The 23,207-nt window shown below is 32.4% G+C and overlaps 1 protein-coding gene across 1 annotated transcript; it reads right to left on the reverse strand.

Annotated features, from left to right (window-relative positions):
- Positions 1-1,552: 1,552 nt before the first annotated feature.
- On the reverse strand, positions 1,553-18,896 carry LOC150101535 (cytochrome P450 2J5-like). The gene is made up of 8 exons (XM_090400646.1): positions 18,590-18,896; positions 15,051-15,178; positions 13,194-13,300; positions 12,470-12,771; positions 10,478-10,593; positions 7,375-7,627; positions 6,764-6,951; positions 1,553-1,848 (listed from the first exon to the last, which is right to left on the reverse strand). Exons 1-8 carry the CDS (start codon positions 18,799-18,801, stop codon positions 1,670-1,672), a joined length of 1,485 nt encoding a protein of 494 aa, XP_090256772.1. The 5' UTR covers positions 18,802-18,896; the 3' UTR covers positions 1,553-1,669.
- Between the last annotated feature and the right edge of the window lie 4,311 nt (positions 18,897-23,207).

Raw genomic sequence — 23,207 nt, forward strand, 5'->3', positions numbered from 1 at the left:
GAGATTGAGCTTCCGAAAGCGGAGCGTTATCTGTAACATCTCATTTGACGAATAAAATAATCTTCTGGCTGACAAAGTCGAACAACTGTGAGAATTGATCAAGATAAATTTTCAGAGTAACTTTGGCGAATAAGAATTCAATATCGTAGCTGAACATTAAATATCTTGGTTGAACGGATAACTTTCTTACTTAATCTAGCAAATCTGAACAATCTAGGATATCGAAAGGTTTTACACTTTCTTCTCTTCTTCAAATCAATTAGTAATGTGTATTTCAAGCCTTTCTACTCTGAACGCTAGATATAATAGCAATTGGCTTAAGATACTTATTAAAATGACTAGAATTATGAAGAATGTCATAATTCTAGTCAATTATTAATTCAATAATTAATAATTAAGTCATAAGTCATTAATAAAGTCATAATTCAAGAATTTCAAATAAATCAACGTTTCATGCATTCATTGTAGTAAATGAAATCCAGATTTGTCGAATTATACATGAAAACATAATTTGTGGAAGTGTTATTTATAAATCATTTAGTATTATTTCAAATAAGTGAAATAAATTGCAAAATTTTTGAAAAAAATCGCAAAATAGAAAACACTAAACTGCATTTTCTATTTACATTCATTTAGTTTTTGTTTTCCTATTTAAACATATATTATATGAAAGTTTACAATTTTTAATTTCGTATATGAGCCAAATTAGTTAATGTATGTTGTCTGTGCGCAGCGATAGAAAAAGTAACGGCTGCTATAAAAAAAAAACAAACCAACATGTTATTCTCGGAGTATTATGCATTTATTATTATTACACAGTTTTAAAAGAAAATGAGCGATAGACAATCAGTTAATTATACAGTTCAAGTTATTAGATCTTTTACTCTCCTTCATTTTATTCATCAGTTTTTCATATTTCTTAATTTTTAATTAAGTATTAACATACATAAAGTTATGTACTAATTATTAATAATAATGAATAAATTATTAAAGACATTAATGACACTTCATCCAGAATTAAGAGGAAAGTGTTACTACAGCACATGGGTCTAAACAACGCCAGATTTCACTATTTTGATAATGAATGCTGATGAGAACGGCATTTATTATTATTATTATTATTATTATTATTATTATTATTATTATTATTACTATTTGATTCGCTGCAGTCATTACTTTAATCTTTGAAATATTTGGTGGATTCATTAAAATTACTTATGTTTCTAAAGGAATTCCTCCTAGATAGAGTGTAACGTGAAATTTAGAACTTTACGGGAATTATTTTCAACCCATTTTTAATCTCCAATAATCGATTCTCTGTAGATGGTGGATTGAGTGATGGAGACGGAGAGTTGTGGAATAGGTTCCCTGCCACGCTGAGTATTTGAACCACTTGGAGGTGTCACATACGTAAAATAATTGCAGAAAAAAGATATTTAATTCTCATTTAAATAATGCTAATAAATTACGATAATATATATACACAGGATAATATTGACTAATGACAACTCATTTCACGACAGACTCATTAATGAACAGATTATATGCAACCTAGAATTAAAACTTTCAGCTGTATGTACTGAAATATTTATTTAAAATTTAGATTATTTGTGCACATTTCTGTCTTTTTATATCATACACATCTCCTTCATTCATCATCAACTGGCAGTTATCTTGGTATGAAGCATAGATTCTGTTTTATAGGCATATAGAAAGTAAGCAGTCGTTCGACGTTCATATTTGGTTTACCACCATCGGGAGATTTCACCACAAAGTGTTGTAATATTGAGGATGCGTACATGAAGATACTCATATAGGCAGCACCTTCTCCTGGACAATTTCGTTTTCCTATAAAGTAAAGGTAAAAATCACGATTTATTAAATTTCCTGACCATTGAGGACAAAAGACAAAAAAAGTCTGCTTGTAAAAAAGTATCTTCCTCTTCCATAGTCATACATATCAAGTGATGGAGAGGAGGTTGAACCCAATAAATGAAACAAATAATATATAGCAGTTATAAAACAGTAGAATGATATTAAATATTCAAATGACAATATTTAGCTGATGCCTGATTTTACCTCGCAGTGCTTGTTGGTCAGCCTCTTCTCCTAAAATGTATATCGATTATGTAGGATACAATTTTTCATTTTATCACTTTCTCTATGCTCACACAAATATGAGATATTTTTAAATTTGGCATAATTATTGAGATCCTTAGGATATTTCTTTCATCGGAGACATTAGAAGTTGTGTTCAACAAAATGATAATTAAAAAGTGAGAACGAAGTATGCGTGATGGTGCATTTCACGGCCATAGTTTCCTGTATAGCAAAATTAAAATAAAGTGGAGAGCAGACATCACATTTCTTTGCTTCGTTTGCGATTTAATGATTTTACCAAAGTCCAAGTGGATAGAATTATACTGCAAAAGATCAGTCTTTGTGGATAATGAATTATTTCCTAGAAAAACATGTATGATAAATTTTCTATATAGCAGGAGAAATAACAAATCTCTTCGGAAAAAAACACACCTTGTCTATCCCTTTCATATTTCAGTGTTAATTATTCTATCTTAGCATTCTCTTCTGGAGTATGTCATATTGTGACAAAGCTCTGGGTTCTCTAATGATAATCACCTTCAGGAAGAAACTGCAAATATTTCGATCCTAGCCGTTCAGTTATAGAGTTTGCAGCAGGTTTTTCGTGTTAGCCAATATATTCCGCATGCAAAAAGATTTTTAAGTCTTAAAATTTTCGTTTTAGTCCTCTGAGACACCGTTAAAATCATAGGTTTTCAGACAATAATATTCGTGGTACACTTTAGGAATGCAAGATGACTTTAATTCTTTCCAATACTCTTCATTGTATACATGTTGAATCATAGGTAAATACATATCCATCAATTTTACCTCGGAGTGAAGATGACCGTGATGTATTTATTTATTTATTTATGGTATGGCTTGTACACATGGTTAAAAGACAATAAGACATGAGTATAGATAAGATATATAGATAAGAAATATGAATATAGATAAGATTTATACATATGGGTATAGATAAGATACACATATATCATTACAAAAGTCTACATTCAGGAAAATACAAATATGGAATTTATCACACGCATCAGATAGAAGATTAGTCATATTTTAATATGTAGGTTTTTGATCCAGTTGGTAGCCTCTGAGGATAGGTCACAGATATCCTTAAAGTCACCTGGATATGCTGTCAGCTCGCATTCCTGTACTATATGGTAAATTGTTTGGGTCGCGACTCCACAGGGACAGTGGGTATTTGGTATCTTACTCCACTTTGAAAGTAAGTCTCCACATACACCATGACCTGTATGAATCCTGCTAGCCGTCGTCTATATATTCCAGGCAGGTCAAATCCAAATGGTTTTTGGAAGATGTGTATGTGATTGCGATTTCAGGTGATACTGCTTGGGCCCACAGTACATCCCACCTACTCACCATACTGTCATGCTGGCTAAGAAGATTACGGGCGGTTTTTATGGCAGGTTTCTGGATTTTAGTCTATTGGATAAAGCATCTGGAATAAATTCATGTATTGGGAGATTTTGGTTATTTAAAATTCTTTTATATTCACGAAGCAAGGCTTCCTGTAGTCGCAGTTCCGGAAGAGCAATATGACTCAAAGTGGAGAGCCATTGTAAGGGTTTACTCCTAATGCAACCTGTTATTAAACGCCGAGTGGAGTTAAGTTGAGTATCTAGTTTATTGACATGGTAACTATTGAGACAGAGAGGAGCACCATACTCTGCTGCACTGCAAACTAGACCCATAGCAGTGCACCGCAGAGTTGTGAAACTTGAGCCCCATATAGTACCGCAAAGCTTCTGAACTATGTTATTTCTGGTGCGAACTTTAGCAGCAATAGTAATCATATGCTGTTTACATTTCAGAGTTTTATCCAGAGTTATTTCCAGATATTTAGGTGTCTGATTAAACGAAATCAATATTTCATATACCTCTGGCTTTTGATTTAGAATACTATTGTTCAGGTGAAAGCAAGAACATTTGGTTTTACCAGAATTTGGTGTTAATCTCAATTTTTTATAGAACTTTCATAAAGCCGACAGATCATTTGTCAATATTTCTTCAGTTCTTTTGATAAACAAGGCGCCGATCGCCAAAGCTAGATAATCTGCATTAGAAAACTTCCTGCTGGCTGTTTCAGGAATATCTCGGATGTAAAGCCTAAAAAGCAGTGGTACAAGCAAGCCCTAAGGTAATCCATTCTTAAGCACTCTCTGTTCACTGATGCTTCCTCCGGTAAATGCCCTGAAATATCGATCACACAGTAAGTTGTTTAGGAGGTGACCCAATATATTACATGGGATGACCTTAAGAAATTTATGTATGAGTCCCTCCGTCCAAACAGTATCGTAAGCCGCTGTTAAGTCAATAAAGACTGCAGTAGTCTTCAGGCATCTTTGAAATCCTGCTTCCCAGTAAGTTGTTTAGGAGGTGACCCAATATATTACATGGGATGACCATAAGAAATTTATATATGAGTCCCTCCTTCCAAACAGTATCGTAAGCCGCTGTTAAGTCAATACAGACTGCAGTAGTCTTCAGGCATCTTTGAAATCCTGCTTCCATGTAGGTTGTTAAGCTGAGAACTTGATCTGTGCAGCTGCGATCTCTTCTGAACCCTGCTTGTTCTATTGGAACACGTTCCAAAATTTTATCACTGATCCTGTTCAATATTAGTTTCTTCAATAATTTGTAGTTTGCACTTTAAAGGGCTATGGAGTGGTAGCTTTGAGTTCTGTCTGCTGGCCTACCTGGATTTAACACAGCAATGATTTTTGTCCTTTTAAATTCTTAAGGAACGCGGCCACTTTCAAGTATATTGTTAAAGAACTCAGCCAGCCAAGATTTTGCATAAGGTCCACAGTGCGTCAGGAATTCATTATGAACATTGTAAAATCCAGGAACCTTCCCCAGTTTGATATTTTGAAGCGCCGAGGATATTTCCTCACGGGAAAAAGGCAAATCGAATTGTTGATTCTTTGGAGTTACAGACTTCACAGCCTTTAGTTTGCGTTTTACCTCTTTAGTATGTCCTTTATCTATTCGAGCTCTAGAAAGCGAAACAATGTGAGCAGCTATCTGATTCGGATCAACAAGAGGAGATTTCTTTGGTACAGAGGGGCTTGAATCAAGCTTTTTAAGTAGCGACCAGGCTTTTCTACTAGAGTTTTTGAAATCTATGTTTTCAGTTATTTGAATCCACTCTTCCCTACGATCAGAGTTGAAACTATGCAGCAGTTCTTCTCATATCTCAGGATCCTTACTTTCAAGGAATTCCCGATAGAGGGATTCGCTTTCATTGGTCCATCCAGGCACGTATTCTTTTCGGTAGCCACTAGGTATGAGTGGTTTTGCCACCGCTATAACTACTCCAGGTGAACCGTGTATACTTTTTGTAAGTTGGGGTAATTCTTTTCAGGCGTGCGTCTAGACCCGCAGTGAAGTTTTACCAGTCGGCTTTTTGGAAATTCCATCTTGGTCTAGGAAATGATGTTATCACTGGATTTTGCGCTCCTAATTCCATAAAGATGGGACTGTGCTGGCTATTTGGAAAAACCTCAAGAATATGTCTGAAAGTCTGTACATGCTGATTTTCACCATCAGTTCAGACGAATTTCAGATCTGGGTTATAATCCTTATTCCAGGCTCTTTTTCCTTGGCATCAAAAACCAAGTGAAGGCGGTGTTGATCTGTCCATTCAGCTAATATTTCCCCGTTTTGATCATTCCGATCGTATTTCCAAGTACTATGATGACTGTGGTGAAGTCCCCAGAGTACTCCGTTGGGTGGGAGTATGTCTGTAGAACATCATTTGGCCAAGCAGGTGGTTTATATACATTTACAATCGTAATGTCAGCTATTTTAACAGCGATCTTATGGATTGCTTCATTAGTCGAAGAAGATATCAGCACAGCATTCTCAATACTATTTCAGACATATGTTATGTTGATGTAGATACGATTGTTAGTAATCCCGAGAATGTCGTAGCCAGGGATTATTGCTTTAGATTTAACTTGATCTTCAGTTTCGATATGTGATTCTTGAACGGGAACAAGATCGACGTTTTTTTCTCGTAGAAGTTTAGAAAGACATTGACATTTTGATGCGCTAATACCCTCAACATTTAACTAGCAGATACGGATATTACGTCCAATATTCCTTATCAGCTGGTTCGAAGAAGAACCGTTGTGAAGGTTTTCAGTTTCCATGTGTACGTATGGTCAGGAGATTGCACCAGCATCTTACCTCACGGTAAGATGCTGGTGATGGAAAAGTTTGCAGTCACGATTTCTTTCTCGAATTCAGTCACAAGTAAATCACTGTCACGATTTCTCTCTCTTTCTGTTATTCTTCGAATGAATGCACACACACACACACACACACACACACACACACACACACACACACACACACACACACACACACACACACACACACACACACACACACACACACACACACACACACACACACACACACACAAACACATTTGTCTTACGTATGTGTGTATTTAAAATAAAATATTTATTCTAAAATTATTTTAAAAAATAATTTCAAAACCGAACTTTAAAATTTCTCTTCTACGTATATTAGACCTTGATTAGACAAGTTTCGAATAAAACTAATATAGAATAAATTATCAGAGTCATAAATAATTTCATAATATAGTCAAATAAACTATAGAATACTTGTTAAAATATACCTATACTAAATGGTATATAAGCATCTGACTTAAGAACTGAATTTTCATCTTCGTTAAGAAATCTTTCAGGACGGAATTCTGTGGGATTTTCAAACATTTCGGGATTCATTTGCGCACCGTACATCAGAGGAACCAAAATTGTTCCTTTTGGAATAAAGTGGCCTCCGATTGTTGTGTCTGCAGAAGTACTAAAAGAATAAAAAAGAAAATAGTTAATTTTAAAAGTGCTAATTTTATTTTATTGGATGTGCATATATATTTCACACGCATTATTTAATATTATGCTGTTTAGTTTCTGTTCTATGAGATGAAGATTTGTTGTTTAGATAAAAGTCAGAAGAAAAAATGCTAGGAAGAGAAAGAGAGAGAGACAGAGAGAGAGAGGCGGATAGAGAGATCCAACTGTATTAATTGATTTCATATAAAGGCTGCAGAAGTGACGTTTTAATCCTTCAGTAGGAATTCATATACACAGATTATAACTTTCACGTTAAGCACAGTGTCCATTTAGTTTTATTTACTCTGTGGTCATTTTCAAAATAATATATTTTAACCAGTATCATCATAGCAAAATAGCAAAAGGCGAGTAAGAATTTAAATATCGTGCTCACCATCGGAGATCTGCGAAGGTAGTCATAGTCAATCGGATAGTTTCTCTAATAGCGGCAACTGTATAAGGCATTGATTTCTGATCTTCCCAGCAAATATCTCTTGAATTACCTGTCACACTATCTATTTCCTTCTGAATGCGTTCCTGGATTTTGGGATTATCGGCAATTCTAAGAAAGAACCACTGAAGGACAATGGTCGGTCCCATTGCTCCTGCTAATAAGAAACCTTGTGCATTTCCCTTAAGTGATGGAACTGAAAAATCAAAGAAAAATACGTGGCTGTTCAAATATACTCTTATACAAATTATTCTACATAACTATTGATATTATTTCACTGCATTTGAATTTCGTAGATAAACTAAACAATCTGACTATTAGATAACAGTAAAAGCAGTTCGATTTCTCTCGGAGTCTTTATGCCCTTGTAGTTCAAAGTAAAATGCCAAAACTAAAGTGGTTCTGATCTTCCGTAAGCCTGGATGATAATAACAGCGTGGTCTCTTTAGAATGAAGATTCTAATCTGTCGATTTGCGAGAAGAATCTTTCTATTGACGTTTCTGGGAAAGTATTCATTCATTCAGTCTCCTCATGAGATCATAACTCTTGAGCAGCGAAAGAAATTTACTCCAGAAAGTTGGCTTCATGTCGACACGTTTACATGTAGAGAAATTTGGCAGTTTCTGTCATTTTCACATTCCACTAATTCCTTTTTTTTTTAATTTATTTATGTAAGTGAAATCGGACACAGGAAACCACGTGCAATAAACACACATAAACACGCATTGCCGACGTGGTTGGCCGAGCGGTTAGCCTATCCACTCTCCAGCCAAAAGGTTGCGGGTTCGAATGCTGCGTTGGGCATGGATGTTTGTCTGTGGTACTATTGGTGGTGGTGTTGGTCGGCGGTAAATGGTTTTGGTGTAGATGATGAAGGTAGTTTCGATTGGTGCAGACAAAGTGTTGTAGAGCAGGTGCCCTTCCTTGACCAGTCTTCAGACTCCCTGAAGGTGCTGTGTGATAATAATAATAATAATATTAATAATAATAATAATAATAATAATAATAATAATAATAATAATAATAATAATAATAATAATAATAATAATAATAATAATAATAATATGACACTGTCGTTATAGCCTTAATTCCTTTAGTATAATTCCGAATAACCAACCAATAGTCTGCATAATTTGGATTAGATTGATGTGTATAAAAACTTAATTAACTATTACCAACAGGAGGATGTCTGGAAGAAGGAAAACGTAAGTTAAAAATTACTGAGGAGTGTGATGGCCTTCATAAATACAAAACATTCCAAAATTGGCTATAAAATAAATATATTTAGTTATTTTATTATTCTTGTAATTTTAAAGAAGATCCAAAACATTCTCCTCCTTGACGCGGAATTTATTATTGCCAACAGAATATTAATATAAATTTCTCTTCTTATGGTGCTATCTTCTATCGAAGGGAAGCGACCATCTTGGCGAACAAACTGCGTTCTTGCGTTAATCGGAGCAGTTGTGCGCTGCTATTTCCTGTCCACGTCTTGATGTTGTCAAACCATGATATTCTTTTCTTCCTCTAGTTCCTTTTCCATCAAATCTTCCTACAAAAATAGTTTGTAGAGTATAGTCATATTTCAAAGGCTTCAATTTTCTGGAAAGTTGTCGCCTTCAATGTCCATGTTTCAACTCCATAGAACAGAATAGACCACACGTAGCATTTCAGCATTTGGCATCTGATTCAATCTTTGTCTTTTAAATATAACATATAATATATATATTATAAAAAATAATCATCATCAATCATCATTTTTATTCTTTGTTCATCTTGTTTATTTATTGCCTATACTTCACTGGAATATAATGATGTTGGCACTGCTAAAGTATTGTTTCCTTTTTTTTACTATATTTCAATTGCATGTTCTATTTATTAGGCCTACAATCTCTAAAAATATTGAAGTTTTTAATTTTTTGATTTCTTCTCCTTCATATGATAATTGCCATCAAAGATAAATGAAAGTATTTATCTGTTCTGTTATTTTACAACTAGAGAGAGAAAGAGAGCGAAAAAAAGCAATTATTATTTTCACAACAAAAGAGATTATCTGTAGTGGCCCATAAAAGCAACAACTGTTTTTTTTTTTTTTTTTTTTGAGTATTAGTTTGAATATTCAAAGAAAAATCTATTTTATAGTTCATGCGGAGAATAGGAAGAATAATATCTATAAAATATAACATGAAATAAAATTAGTTAGCATTTTTATTTCCTTTCATCCAAAATAAAGAAATTAAAAATAATTACACGTTGTAAATAATTAATCTCTTATAATATAAAGTAGTTCCTAAAGTGACCCCTACGCGAGCTTTGATATTTGACTGTTAGTTTGAGCTGATGTAGTTTCCAAAGACAATTTATTTAAATGCAATGAAAATAAATATCCGCAGCTTCAGTTGTCAGCGGACATGTCTATTTCTATTCATTTGTTTGTTATCTTTTCAACAGAATCATAGAGGCAAAATTTGTATAGATCGAAGTTATTGGTCCACGCTAATCCCAAACACAGTACCAACGTAAGAATCTTTGCATTGTATCTCGACTGATACACTTATCTGAAAGACAAAAGAGTTCACAAGCCCCATAATTGTATGCATGTATAGGCGGTCGGTGAATCATATGAAATTGTTTTCAAAATAGTCGATTTTGTTTTGCGAAATGTGATCTGATATGTAGAGTAGCGTGGGTAATAAAATATGATAAACAATCCCGAAATAGCATTTTTAAATAATAAACATGTAACTTTTTCACTTGTTTTCTTGACTTTATTATCCTGATATCTTTACCTGTCACTCTGGATGAACCAAACGAACAATCAAGCAAAAAATAATAATAATAATAATAAATAATAATAATAATAATAATACAGAAAATATTTTTCGAAGTCTTAAATTTATAAAATACTATCGAAATTACTGATAACAGAATCTGTTTCAAGAAATAAACGGAATCACTCATGATTCTAAAATAACCAATAATAATTCTAGATGTAAATGATCTTTATTGCAAATGAAATGAAATATATAAATTTGTTAGTATTACCGGTGAGAGATGTGTCCACCTTTCCAGAACGGTTTTCCATTTCATCTAGATACAGACTTAAGAAATCTTCACTCGTTCTACTTCCAGGGTTTACTCTTCGTTCCTCTACTTCCTTTCTATAATCAATTGTACTCATAATTAATCGTAATCTTAATTATCTCATTGTTTCCCTATAGTTACAGAAAACTCGATGTGCTTAACTTACATATTGTTCTCGCACAGTTATAAAACACATAAAGATATTACCAGGAATGTCACCATTAAGTTTTTATTTTTACTGATCCGAAAATTATGCAATCTTATTATGAGAGAAAGTTAATTTAATTATGCGATAAATTGTTTGATTGGTTACTTAGATTACGGAAATATTCACACTCATCAAAATGGATTTATCTCTAAAATGAAACTATAGCAGAGTTGAAAAATGCGCAGTTTTTTTGTTAATTTCTGTTTTTCAATTTTTATTAATTTTAGTTTATTTAATATTGTTTTGTAAAAATGGAATGAACATTTTTATACCCTCGTGACTGGTATTATTCTTCACAGCGCTTTTGTAATGTTATCAAAAATGATACAGATATCAATTTACGAATTATTAATTCGTTATGGTAAATTGAGGCGACGGATCTTAGAAGTAGAAAGGACGTTATCTGGTAAGAAACTAAAAAAAAAAGCTCATATCATAATGAGAAATTTTTGGTATCATTATTTATTTACATAAACATGACTATTAAACTGATAACCAAAAACTGGACGGATATTGATATTATTTTTATTTTAAAATAAAATAAGCCAGGAAGGCTTGTTTTTTATGGAATGGATCCCATCTTTTCTAGATTTTATCTAGATTATACATTTTACATATTCTACTAAAAAATAAGAGAACCGATATAAAATCAAATGTCTTTTGAGTTTGTGTGTGTGTTATTTTGAATTCTTTCAGCTGATAGTTAATGGTAAGTTTCATGAAACTGTATGAGCACAATTAATTTTAATGATGTAGTAGGCTAACTGTTTAAATTAATATTTGTCTGTCCGGAGAGAATGCAAAAAGTGCTATTTTAAAGTTCTATTCAAGAGTGGTTCCATGATATTTTGAAGAAAAGGCAAGTTATATTTGGAAGAAATACGTTTCATGAAATTTAAAATTGCGTCATGATTGTTTATTTATTATTGTTGTGAAAGAAAAGTGAAAAGTGAAAGAAAAAGGGAAAATTTTACTTATTACCTAAAATAGAGAAGTTCTGGAATGAGTTTTTTTAGAATGAGTTTATTTTTTTAATGTGATTTGTACCCACTAATCTATAGCACATTCGTACCATCTTTGGGAGAAGAGCTGTTTTTTCAATTTATATATATAAAAACCTTTGCTCAAGAGACCAAATCCAAATATCGACCACTTCCACCACTTGAGGCTCTAGTATGCGGGACAGTGAAACATCCATACTTGAGCGGGCAGGAGGGCTATGGACATCAAACCATATTCTGTGCCATGGGGAGCAGATACACTACATCTGTGTCAACTAATCCTGCAAGAATAAGCCAGAAAGACTTGCTTTTTTCTGGAACGGATTCCATCTTTTCTAGATTTTATCTAGATTATACAATTTACATATTCTTCTCGACAATAAGAAAACCGAAATTTCGAATATATTACAAAAGAGACTACTAGACTAATCCTGATCTGAAAAGTTTTGTTTAAATCAGTGAAGAACAGTTACATGATCCCTCATGCAGCTGGTTTTCAAAGATAAATTAGTGATTGTATAAATACCATGAAGAGTATTTTGTCTGATTGCTTATTACTCAGAGTGGTATAGAAAACATCAACGGGAAGAACCCAACTTCCTAATTTATCACGATCATATGAGTGATTGGTCAGATTTGGAAGCAACTCATGCGTAAACAGTGTTTTCTATATATATCAAATGTGTTAGAACTTTTATAAAATGAAAAATTATGAAAAATTATGAAATTTAATCTTTTACTTACTCTATCAAGTCCCAATATGTTTGAAAAAGATGTCTATCTTTATCAAATTTCATCCATCCTAAAAATCTAAATATCTTTAGAAGCAAAGGGAAGTAATTCAACAATGCAGCCTCACCAAAGTATCTCATAAATGCCTCCGAAATTTGAATTAATGTAGGCCAAAAAGGATCATCATACGGTAACCTCTTTCCGAATATCATCAGCCAGACAGTATTAAGATTAGCTTTGCTCAAGTAATCATTATAAGCACATGGTTTGCCATTGAATTTGTGAATTATTTCCAAAAGTTCATGGACGTCTTCCTAAAAGTAAAGATTCAGTTGTAATAAACTTTCAAGGTTCATTTATAGAAAAGGAATTGCATTAAGCATTCAAGTAGCATTTATAATTGAGAAGTCTATTATGTACTGTATTAGAAATTCATAAATTGTTTTGGAAGCAGCGAGTCATATATTTTAACAGTGAAAGAAGACTTTTGCTGTTCTTCGAATGATACAAATAGTTTTATTTTGATAAGCTTCGAACAAAGACAGATTCTTTATAGATATATTAAGAAGATTTCATTTTTTGTTGTAGGTGTATCAAGATTACAATAACCTCCAACGAATAACTATTAAAAACCAAATACAAATATTTGGCTATTACCATTTAAACAAATTTATTGTTTTGACAATAAATATTAAAAAGAGTAATTAATAAAATGATGGTCACTTTATTTACTCACATTAACTTCTCTGGAAAATGAAGACTTCCCTAAGCCAATATTTCTCATTAGATGCACAGAAATTCTTCTTTGCTCTTCCCATTCCTTTCCGTTTTTTGTGGGAAACCCTTAAATAAGAAACAAATAAATAAAAAATCAATGCCTTGCGCTAATTTTAGTCGTGCATATAATACGTATTTAATAATTTATAGAATTATTAAAAAATTAATAGAACTTTAGTGATTGGTTCCCTCGACTAGAGCGTACGACATTTAATTATTTAATTCATTATTATTATTATTAGTAGTAGTAGTAGTATGAAGAGAAGCCTAATGGAAGTCATGGACTCATCGAAGGAGGCGACATACTACACGCATAAGTTATCATATTTATTTTTGAATTCATTCACACTGCTTGCGCTCACAACATCCAATGGTAATGCATTCCAATCACCAATTGAGGGAAAAATCTAGTCTACTTAGCAGCATTCATTCTCAGCTTCCAAAGATAGCCTCTTGTCCTTCCCCTCTTCCATATATTGAATAAAAATTCCATTTAGTGAAATCCTGTATGACCATTTCAGAAATTTGTAAGTCTCAATCATATCACCACGCTTTCTCTTGTTTGCTAGTGTCTGCAGTCCACAACTTCTTAATCTGTCTTTATAATCTGTCTTTATAACCTTCCCTTAGTAAACTCATGTTGCTCATTGGAAATTAGAAATTCACTGTGATCCCATTTCTTTATGCGAGCAATAACCAATGTTTCCAAAATCTTCACAAGAACTCCTGAGATACTAATTTGGCGATAATTTGATACATCGGTTTTTCACCAACCTTTTGCAATGGAAGTGTCATTCATTCCTTCCATTTCTGCGGAATGTTTCCTGATCTGTGACTTATATATTAAACAATCTGATCAAAGGAATAGTCAGTTCAGCTGAACATTCGTTTAGTAGAACACTCCATCAGTCCCTATTTCTCAATTCTTTTTCAGTTTGAGCAACAGCACTAGTACCTCGTCATTTAATATAAATGAATTCTAGTGGGGTTATTTTGACTAAAAAAAAAAGTAGTGCTTGAATCCAAAATTATCGTTTACTCCGATACCTATACATTGCTATTGTCATGGAAACAACATGTTACATAAAACCGTTATTTATTAAGTCGATTTTCGTAACAGTTTTCACTAATTATCTGGAGATAGGCAAGATTACTATTGATGTATTCGAATCGCCAATAAAAATAAAAATAACTATTCAATAGAGTTAAACTTAACCGTGTTATGAAGAGGTTACGTTATGTGTGTGTGTTCGTGTTTTTAGTCACTTATCTAGGAAAGCTGTTGATGGCACAGTTATCTATTGACCAGTAAATAAATTATGCGGCAGAACACAGTGTTTTCTGAATTAATTTAGAATTTTTGCTTCGGCTGGACTAAGATTAGTTAAAAAAAGCTGTTTCAAAGAAACATTACCGTTTAAACCGCTGGAAACTTTATTAGTTCCTGATATAAATAATGCACAGAAAATGTTGCCTACGCTACAACGAATAAACCAGCACTCAAGGCCATCGTCGTTTAAACATGATTTACAGGTTTATCCACAATAAACATGTCTGAGTGAAACTGCTTGTTGTGCTACAGTAACTTATTAACATCGTTCTCTCAAAACAGATAAAATTGCGGACTCTAACTATTGAAAGCCTGATCAGTCAGTTCAAAAAAACTATCTATAAAGTTCATGAATGAGGATTTGTTTTAGTCGTTTATGAACATAAAAAAGCCAACTAACAACTCTCTTACACCGAATGATCTGATACAATAAACTATGATAAAGTCATGAAAACAAGACATTTTTTTTGTAAATTTATTACGTACCAAATCCATGTCGCATTAGTGCCTCGTGGCTTGATGGTGGACGATTTAAGCAGTTCGGGTGTGCGAAGAATTCCCTGATTGCTTTGTAATCACACAGAATCACAATACGCTTTGGTCCGATACTAATGCTAAGGAAGAAACAAAATATGCAATATATATCGTTATTCATTACACATCTTTATTGACATAATATAGAATTCCCTGATTGCTTTGTAATCACACAGAATCACAATACGCTTTGGTCCGATACTAATGCTAAGGAAGAAACAAAATATGCAATATATATCGTTATTCATTACACATCTTTATTGACATAATATATATATATATATATATATATATATATATATATATATATATATATATATATATATATATATATATATATATATATATGTATATATATATATATATATATATATATATATATATATATATATATACGTATATATATATATATATATATATATATATATATATATATATACGTATATATATATATATATATATATATATATATATACGTATATATATATATATATATATATATATATATACGTGGGCTGTTCAATAAATAATAAGACTAATTTTACTGTGGCGAAACGACTCATCACAATATTAATTTCTGTGGAATAAAGAAATGTTGCTGTCTGTATTAACAAAAGAGGTTGATAGATGGCGTATACGGGCTGATTTGCCAGAGTATCGCGTGACTAAACGCAAGTGCTCATCGGCGCGCCTACGAGGTGCGACCAGTCTTCGAAATGGAAGCGTCCATGGAACAGCGTTATGCGATTAAATTTTGTGTGCGTTTGCAAAAATCGATATCGGACACTTTTAACATGATACGCGAAGCTTTCCACGATGAAGCAATGTCGAGGGCAAGTGATTTTCGCTGGCATAAAACTTTTAAGGAAGGAAGGCAAAATGTGGAAGATCTTGAACGTGAGGGAAGCCCTTCAACGTCCATCACAGAGACAATGATCAACACAGCAGCGATTATCATCAAGCACGCCAAAAGGAAGCGTCCATTGCTGAAGAATGGCTTCTTATTGCACCACGATAATGCAAGGCCACATATTGATGGGTGTGTAGTGGACGTTTTGCAGAAGAACAACACAGATATCCTACCCCATCCTCCATACAGTCCTGAACTCGTACGTGCGATTTCTGGCTGTTTCCTCAGCTCAAGAAACCACTAAGAGGCCGCCATTTCGAAAACAACAATGCATGTGTAAAAGCTGCGGAGGCGGTTTTGAAAGAACTCTCATAAAACGGACTATCAAAAAACGGATATATGATATCACTTTATAAACAATGTAATAACAAGCAGCAAGGTTTTGTGAGAGATTTAAGTCCCTGAAATTATAGTTCAATATGTTTCTGAAAAATTGAACTATAATCAGTTATAGAAACTATTATTATCTGACGCCAATAATAATTTCTCATGTGGAAGTATATCGAAACATTTTTCCACATTTTTATTAAACAGGTAACAATACCGGAATTGCTGTTGAAATATTCAAACTGTCCTTATTATTATTTGAATTAAGGAGATATTGCATCCCACATTATTTCAGAGCCGAATAAGAAACTCTAAGATAGAAATCAAATCAAAGAGTTTCATGATGAATATAGCAAACTATAAAAGTTCTGCGAGTCCAAGCGCAAACGTTTTTGGCACTTTGTTTGGATAATTTTCCTTATTATTTTCTCTCGAAAATTTTATATAAAAGAAGCATTTATAAGAAAGAAAGGAGCAATACAAATAATGATGATTCTGTAGAGAGAGAATGGCATTGTTAATATTTAATAATATTCAAGGTGGTTTACAGAAAAACACTTTTGAGATGAATCTAAAGTAGGGAATGAAGTGTATTCCATTCACGTCCGTCTGGTATCTAGGAGGTTGACTACCATTATATTACTTCATGGTTATCTACGGGCGCGTAACGACATCGGTGAGGACCCTATCTCTTCCACATATTGCCGTAAATATTCATGACTGTAGCCGTGCGTGTGTTCACGGAGCCGGCTAGCCTGTTTCGAGGAACGAAAAACCCGAGTTTCCGGGTTAAAATACCCCTCTACCTCCATATGAGACCGGTTAAATTACCTTTTGTAGAAAGAGACTACATAAAGGTTCCTCACATCATCGACGAGAATCGAACCCAGATCTTTCCGACCAAATGGCTTCATCTATATCGACTGAGCTACGAAGGCTCTCAATGAAGTGCATAAACGTCTACAAAAATGTAAACATAGATTTTTCATAATTTAGAGGACCGACACGAGGGTGAATGAATACTGCCAGACTATTATTAGATCATTTCAAAGAATTGTATGAATAGCTGTTTTATGTCCCTTTAAAAATTCTATTTGTTATTAATATTTCTTAATTTTTTGTTTTATTTGATTTATTTCTATATTATTCAATATTTCATTTTATTTCTACCGTATATAATATTTATTTAATAAATACTCTTAATTATTTTTTAATCATGATTTTCACGTGATTCAGAGAAAAGACACCACGGTAAATGGAATACTAGATGACTAATATTAAACATTAATACCACTATTTTATTTTATTTTATTTTATCTTCATTTAGTTATTGTTCATTTTTATTTCATTCTGTACTGTATTTATTAATTTTAATTAATAAAATTAAATATTTTGATAAATATACCTAAATGCTTATTATTTAAGAATTTTTACAGAAAATAAATGGAATTTTCTGAATACTCTTGTTTATATCTAATTTTTTTTAAATATCCTTTATGTTTAATTGAACAGATATGTTTTTCTGCGTACTATGCAACAATACTTAATAAAGCGTTTGCTTTTTGATACTTCTAAGAAATATCTTCGTAACACGTCTTGGGAAAGAAATCAATAAATTCGTTCTCTTCCACAGTCTAAAGTACAAACTTCTTATCAAACAGTGATAAACAGAATCAAATTAAGAAATAAGCTTTTTTCTTATTTCAAAACATATCTTTTATTACAAAGTAAAAGAAATTAATCTTCCACGAACGCTGTTTTAAATATTTCTTTATCTCCTTGTGAATGTCCCAAACCCTTACGTTTTCACTAATTGAAACCACTCGATGAGAATCTTGTGAGTACATTCATATATTAATTGTTACCATTTGTAAATTTCATAATTTGATTTTTTTTTTAAAATGACTTGATTCAAATTTATAATTGCAATACTTAATTATAAATATAAAACCTTTATAAACATTATAACGTTGTATAAATCTTATTGAATATTCCTGTTATTGAAAAAATGGACAGTGTTGCTGTCAATTTTTGCTCAGATTTAAAACTCTTCGGAATAACATATAAAACAGATTATTGAAGAATAATATTTCTTTCAGATTATATTATGGATATCATTATATACATTAACTTGACATTTATTTCATATTTTTTTAAAGTAGAAACTCATTTCTATTGTTACAAATGCGTTGTCCTTTTGTTTCAATATAATGTAAATTTTCGCAATAAAATGCAAAATTCTAAGCAACATTACCTGATTACGTTCCCGTATTTTTTGGATAATTCATATAATTTCAAATGAGGCTCTTTACCGAATAAAAAGATATTTCCTAAAAACGGAAGTCCTGGTGGACCTGGGGGAAACCTTTTCGGATTTCTCGACTTTTTCCATATCAAAAACACTAGAAGACTTATTACCATCGACAGCAGTAATTGCTGAGTGGAGAGTATTGTTCCATAAAACATGCTTGTATTAAGTGTGACTTCTCACTAGTACGATATGGAAACGAAATTGCTCTAAAACTTTAACAGCTTGTCCTTGATTGCACAGCTAACTCCTAGGCTTCTTGTGTTTTATCTCTTATATCTGTTATTTTGCAGAGATAAAAATATATATTATATCCAATAGCAGTATGGGTAATAATATTAAAAAAACATTACAGTATGTGGCTCCATCTACCGTTGTTTGATACGTTGTGCAACACTGTTTTTAAGACACCAGATGACTAATATAAAATGCTGTAATTAAATAAGGTAACATTTTTCTAAGAATATAGCAGCATTCTGACCAAGGATGCTGCAACACCCTTGTTAAGGCATTAACTTAACATTTAACTTAACATTATATAACTAATTTAAAAAGAGCTGAGTCGGATAACGGTTTAAAGAAATTTTGCATTTGAAATATTCATTATCTTTTGTGAGAAGATCCTAGTTTGTTTTAAATCATATAAATATTTAATACAATTAGGCATAATAGTGATAATATATAAAATGATCAGTTAGAAATGGTAACATGCAATGGGTTGCATAGCATTTTCTAAATTATCTCAATTTATCCATAAATGGATAAACTGAGATAACGTAGATCTAGAGATAATTTGTGTAGCGATGTGTCATTAAGTAATTAAGTAATGGCATTAAGTAATGCCTGGTTTTATTTTTTTATCTTCGATAGTATATCCGATTTGGATATAATATAGCTTAAGTCTATCGTTATAAATTCAATAGTACTAACTATTACAAGCTCATAAATAATGGTCCCCGCTCTCAGCTCCTCAATTATCTCCAACACAGATCAATTCATCAACCAAATAATTTAACAGTTAACAGTTAATTTTTTTTATTATTCATTTAATGACTTTATATTGCTTAATGAATTTTAATTCATTACATACTTGAAAAATAAACAAACAAAGAAACGGTAATCAATAAATACATAAACAGTGACTCCTTAGATTTTTTGAGAAGCAGCAGATATTGAGAATAATAAATGATATCGCACATTATAAGTGACCTTCTTTATTTGTCAGGTACATCACAGGATGACAATACGACAAAGAAACACCTCAATAACACCATCTCGTCATATATCACGAAGTAATCAATCATCAGTTCCAATGTTTTTCATGTAATTCCGATCTATGAATATTTGGGGATTTATATGGTAGTAATATAAGTGGATTAATAGAGCGATTATTTGCGTTGCTATAGAAACCGTTTGAAACCATTTGAGCCTACAAAAAATGGGTCTGTGGTCCAACACCAGCAATGGAATTCTTCTGTTACAAAAAGATATTTCTAAAATTTGGATTTATGAATATCCACCAACTAGTGCTCCCGCAATACTATAATTTATTAACTAAAATAATCTAAGGTAGCACGCCGCTAATAAATTATTGAAAAAACATACTTCAAGTTCTATCTTGATATTGTTTACAACGTTTCATGAGTGGGATACATAAAAAATCATGCTCTAAAATTTGCTAAAAGAATTGACGAACATTAAGTAACGCGATCTATTTTAAGCTATACTCTTGGCATAAAAGGTAAAAGGCTGCGCTACGCGAATAATATTTCAAGGAAACTCTTTTCGGTAAGGAATAAAGTTGCAAAAAATGGATGCTTGTAATGTCTCAAACACCATCTGGATGATTTTTCCAGGGGAAAAATTAAGGGACATCTTAGTAGTAGTAGTGTAGTCACTTTGAACAAGATAAAGATCAAGATAAGATACGGAATCGTGACGTGATTGGGAGATACGATGCTTGACGTCATTGTCTGTGATGCTGTCTGTGGCCTCATGAGATTGGAATGTTTGGAAATTTCCTGCAGCAGATGTGTCATTGACGTCAGGCCGTATGTTTTGGTTTGTGTATGGAATTGTGGGTGATGGTTCGACATAAGAATTCATGTCATGATTATTGGGACAGTATGAACCAAATAGGTGTAGGGGTGAAAGGGGGAAGCGACGTCTTTGTCCTGGATGTCTGTTGTTATCACATGTAGATAAGTGACGTAATTTGGTAGCTGTAAATAAGTGACGTTATTGTTTTGAATGGAAAAGGAAGATATCTTAGTGGATAAGGATTCATCGTGTGATTAGTGGTACACTTTAAACCAAATAGGGGTAGGAGGAATGGGGGAAGCGATGTCAGTGTAATGGCGGCAGCTTTTAGACCTTTCTGGATTACAAACTATCATTTGTGTCCGCCCTCAAACACACACACACACACACACCAACACGCACAAACGTATGTTTTCTTGTCAATAGATGAGTATGGAAATTTTTAGTTTATAGTAAAGACAGATGGTGCAGCATTTAGACATTTTCTGAATAATTAATTATAAGCTGGTGTCCCCTCAATCACACATTTTTAGACATGAAAAGTCGCTAATGTATACCATAGTGATACTCTCTAATATACGTACCCTATGATTATAGTTATGAAAAACTATTCAGTATCAGAATTAGAACTGCGCTTACCAAAACATACAAACAATGGTCATTGAAATTACAAATATCACTTGTTATGTTATGTTTAAGTTAAACAAAGAAGATTAACTTACATTCTTTCCAGATATTGGCATTTTGGAACCAACATGGTTTTCTGTAAACAATAGATATTCCAAATTGTTGATTTTTAACCATATTTTCACATCACAAAACACAATCACGAGGTCTGGAAATGCAGTTGACACTTTTTTCCTTATATGTTACTGAGCATTTCGTTTATTTCCTTCACTCATGGCAATGTTTTTTCTTACGCTTCTTGAACTTCTCTGCTTACCGACATCCTGGAAGAAAAGTAAACTCACCGCTTCTCTTTTCTGTTAACCCTCCTACCGGCCGAGGTGGATGAAATAGCCAGACTACCTTAGAATGTTTCATGGATCAAAACTTCATTGGCATTCTATCTTTTATCAAGTAATTGTCCTCCTCCGATTTTAGAGCCATTAGCGGATTAACTGTGGTGGAGGACTTTTGAGTCACTTGTCTTTACATGTACTGTGTTACTTAGAATTTCCTTTTCTGTACTAGGATATTTGATCGTTTCTTTTTTTTCTTTTTTTTTTTTTGCTGTTTTTGTATTTTGCTGTACAATTTATTTTTTGTGTCCCTTTCCAAAAATAGAAGTTTCACATCAGCAAAAATAAATAATCAATCTCGAAATGACCATAGATCAGCCTTTGCAATGAAGATATTTTAGTAATTGTAAATTTCCTTCATTTGCTGACAATATAGATTATTTTTCGCGAGATTTCGAGAATGTTTGTTTGCATTTAGAATATTTTGTGAAATATTTATATTTAAATAACATTTAGTGAAATAAATATGACATTTTTCTTTCTTTCTTTCTTTGCAAAACACCTTTATATGAATTGTCACATTTTAATTTTAATTTTTTTTTAATGAACAACAAATGATTATAAACTGCATTACTCGTTTCCGATATTGTGTATTTTTTAGTATCAAAATTTTTTATCCAATGTTATTTTATCAGAGACTCCTCGCCTTCTTCTTTTGCTTAAAATTGCAACAGATGTTTTTTTTTCTTTAGATGCACATTCCTATAATATCCAGTGCTTAACCACTGTAGATATTTTGAAAATGTAATAGGAAGGATATCCTGTATGGAATAATTCAAAATTTATGCTCATTTTTAAGATTTTTTTACTGCAACCCCCCCCCTCTCCTCTGTTGGAACTCAGTTACATAATGACTTTAAACTTCTACTGGTTTGAAAACTTTCGGATAGTATTCAAAATTCCTTATTTCAGTTTAGCGTTTTGACCAAAGAAAAAAGGCATTAATTTTGTTGTATAATCGAAGCTTCTAATTCTACACTCTTTCTTTGCATCTGAAATCAGCTGTAAATGAAATGTTCAGCAATCTGCTGAGTTATTCTAAGATTTAGAAATACTGTGCTATATTTTCAATATGAAAAACTGTTTATGCATACAAAATAAAGTTCAATAGTATTATTTTTGTTTGTTTTTCTTTAAAAAATTCTAAATATTACTAATTCTGCTGCTGGTTACTATTTCTGAAATAATCTACATCTTAGAAATACACGTAACCCTCGTATAACTCGTACTTATACAAAAAGGTTCCGATAAAAACACGGTCTACAAATTGTAGTAACCCTTTATCTTTTTATATGCTTTTCACCGCGCGACTTAAAAATCAAATTTCATCTTCTTTAAATTTGTGTCTGCCTGTATCACGCATATAATTATAAGTAGCGAATTTAGGGGAAATACCCTTCAGCACGCATGCACCTCAATTGTTTATTGTTGAAAATTGTCCTCGTTTCTGCCAGGAAAGTGCATTAAATATTTTAAGTGTGTTCATCTCAAGCTGAGCAATT

This window comes from Typopeltis vanoorti, chromosome 11 (genome assembly GCF_054136105.1).
Source record: "Typopeltis vanoorti isolate ZY-2024b chromosome 11, IOZ_Tvanoo_1.0, whole genome shotgun sequence".
Classification (NCBI taxonomy): domain Eukaryota; kingdom Metazoa; phylum Arthropoda; class Arachnida; order Uropygi; family Thelyphonidae; genus Typopeltis; species Typopeltis vanoorti.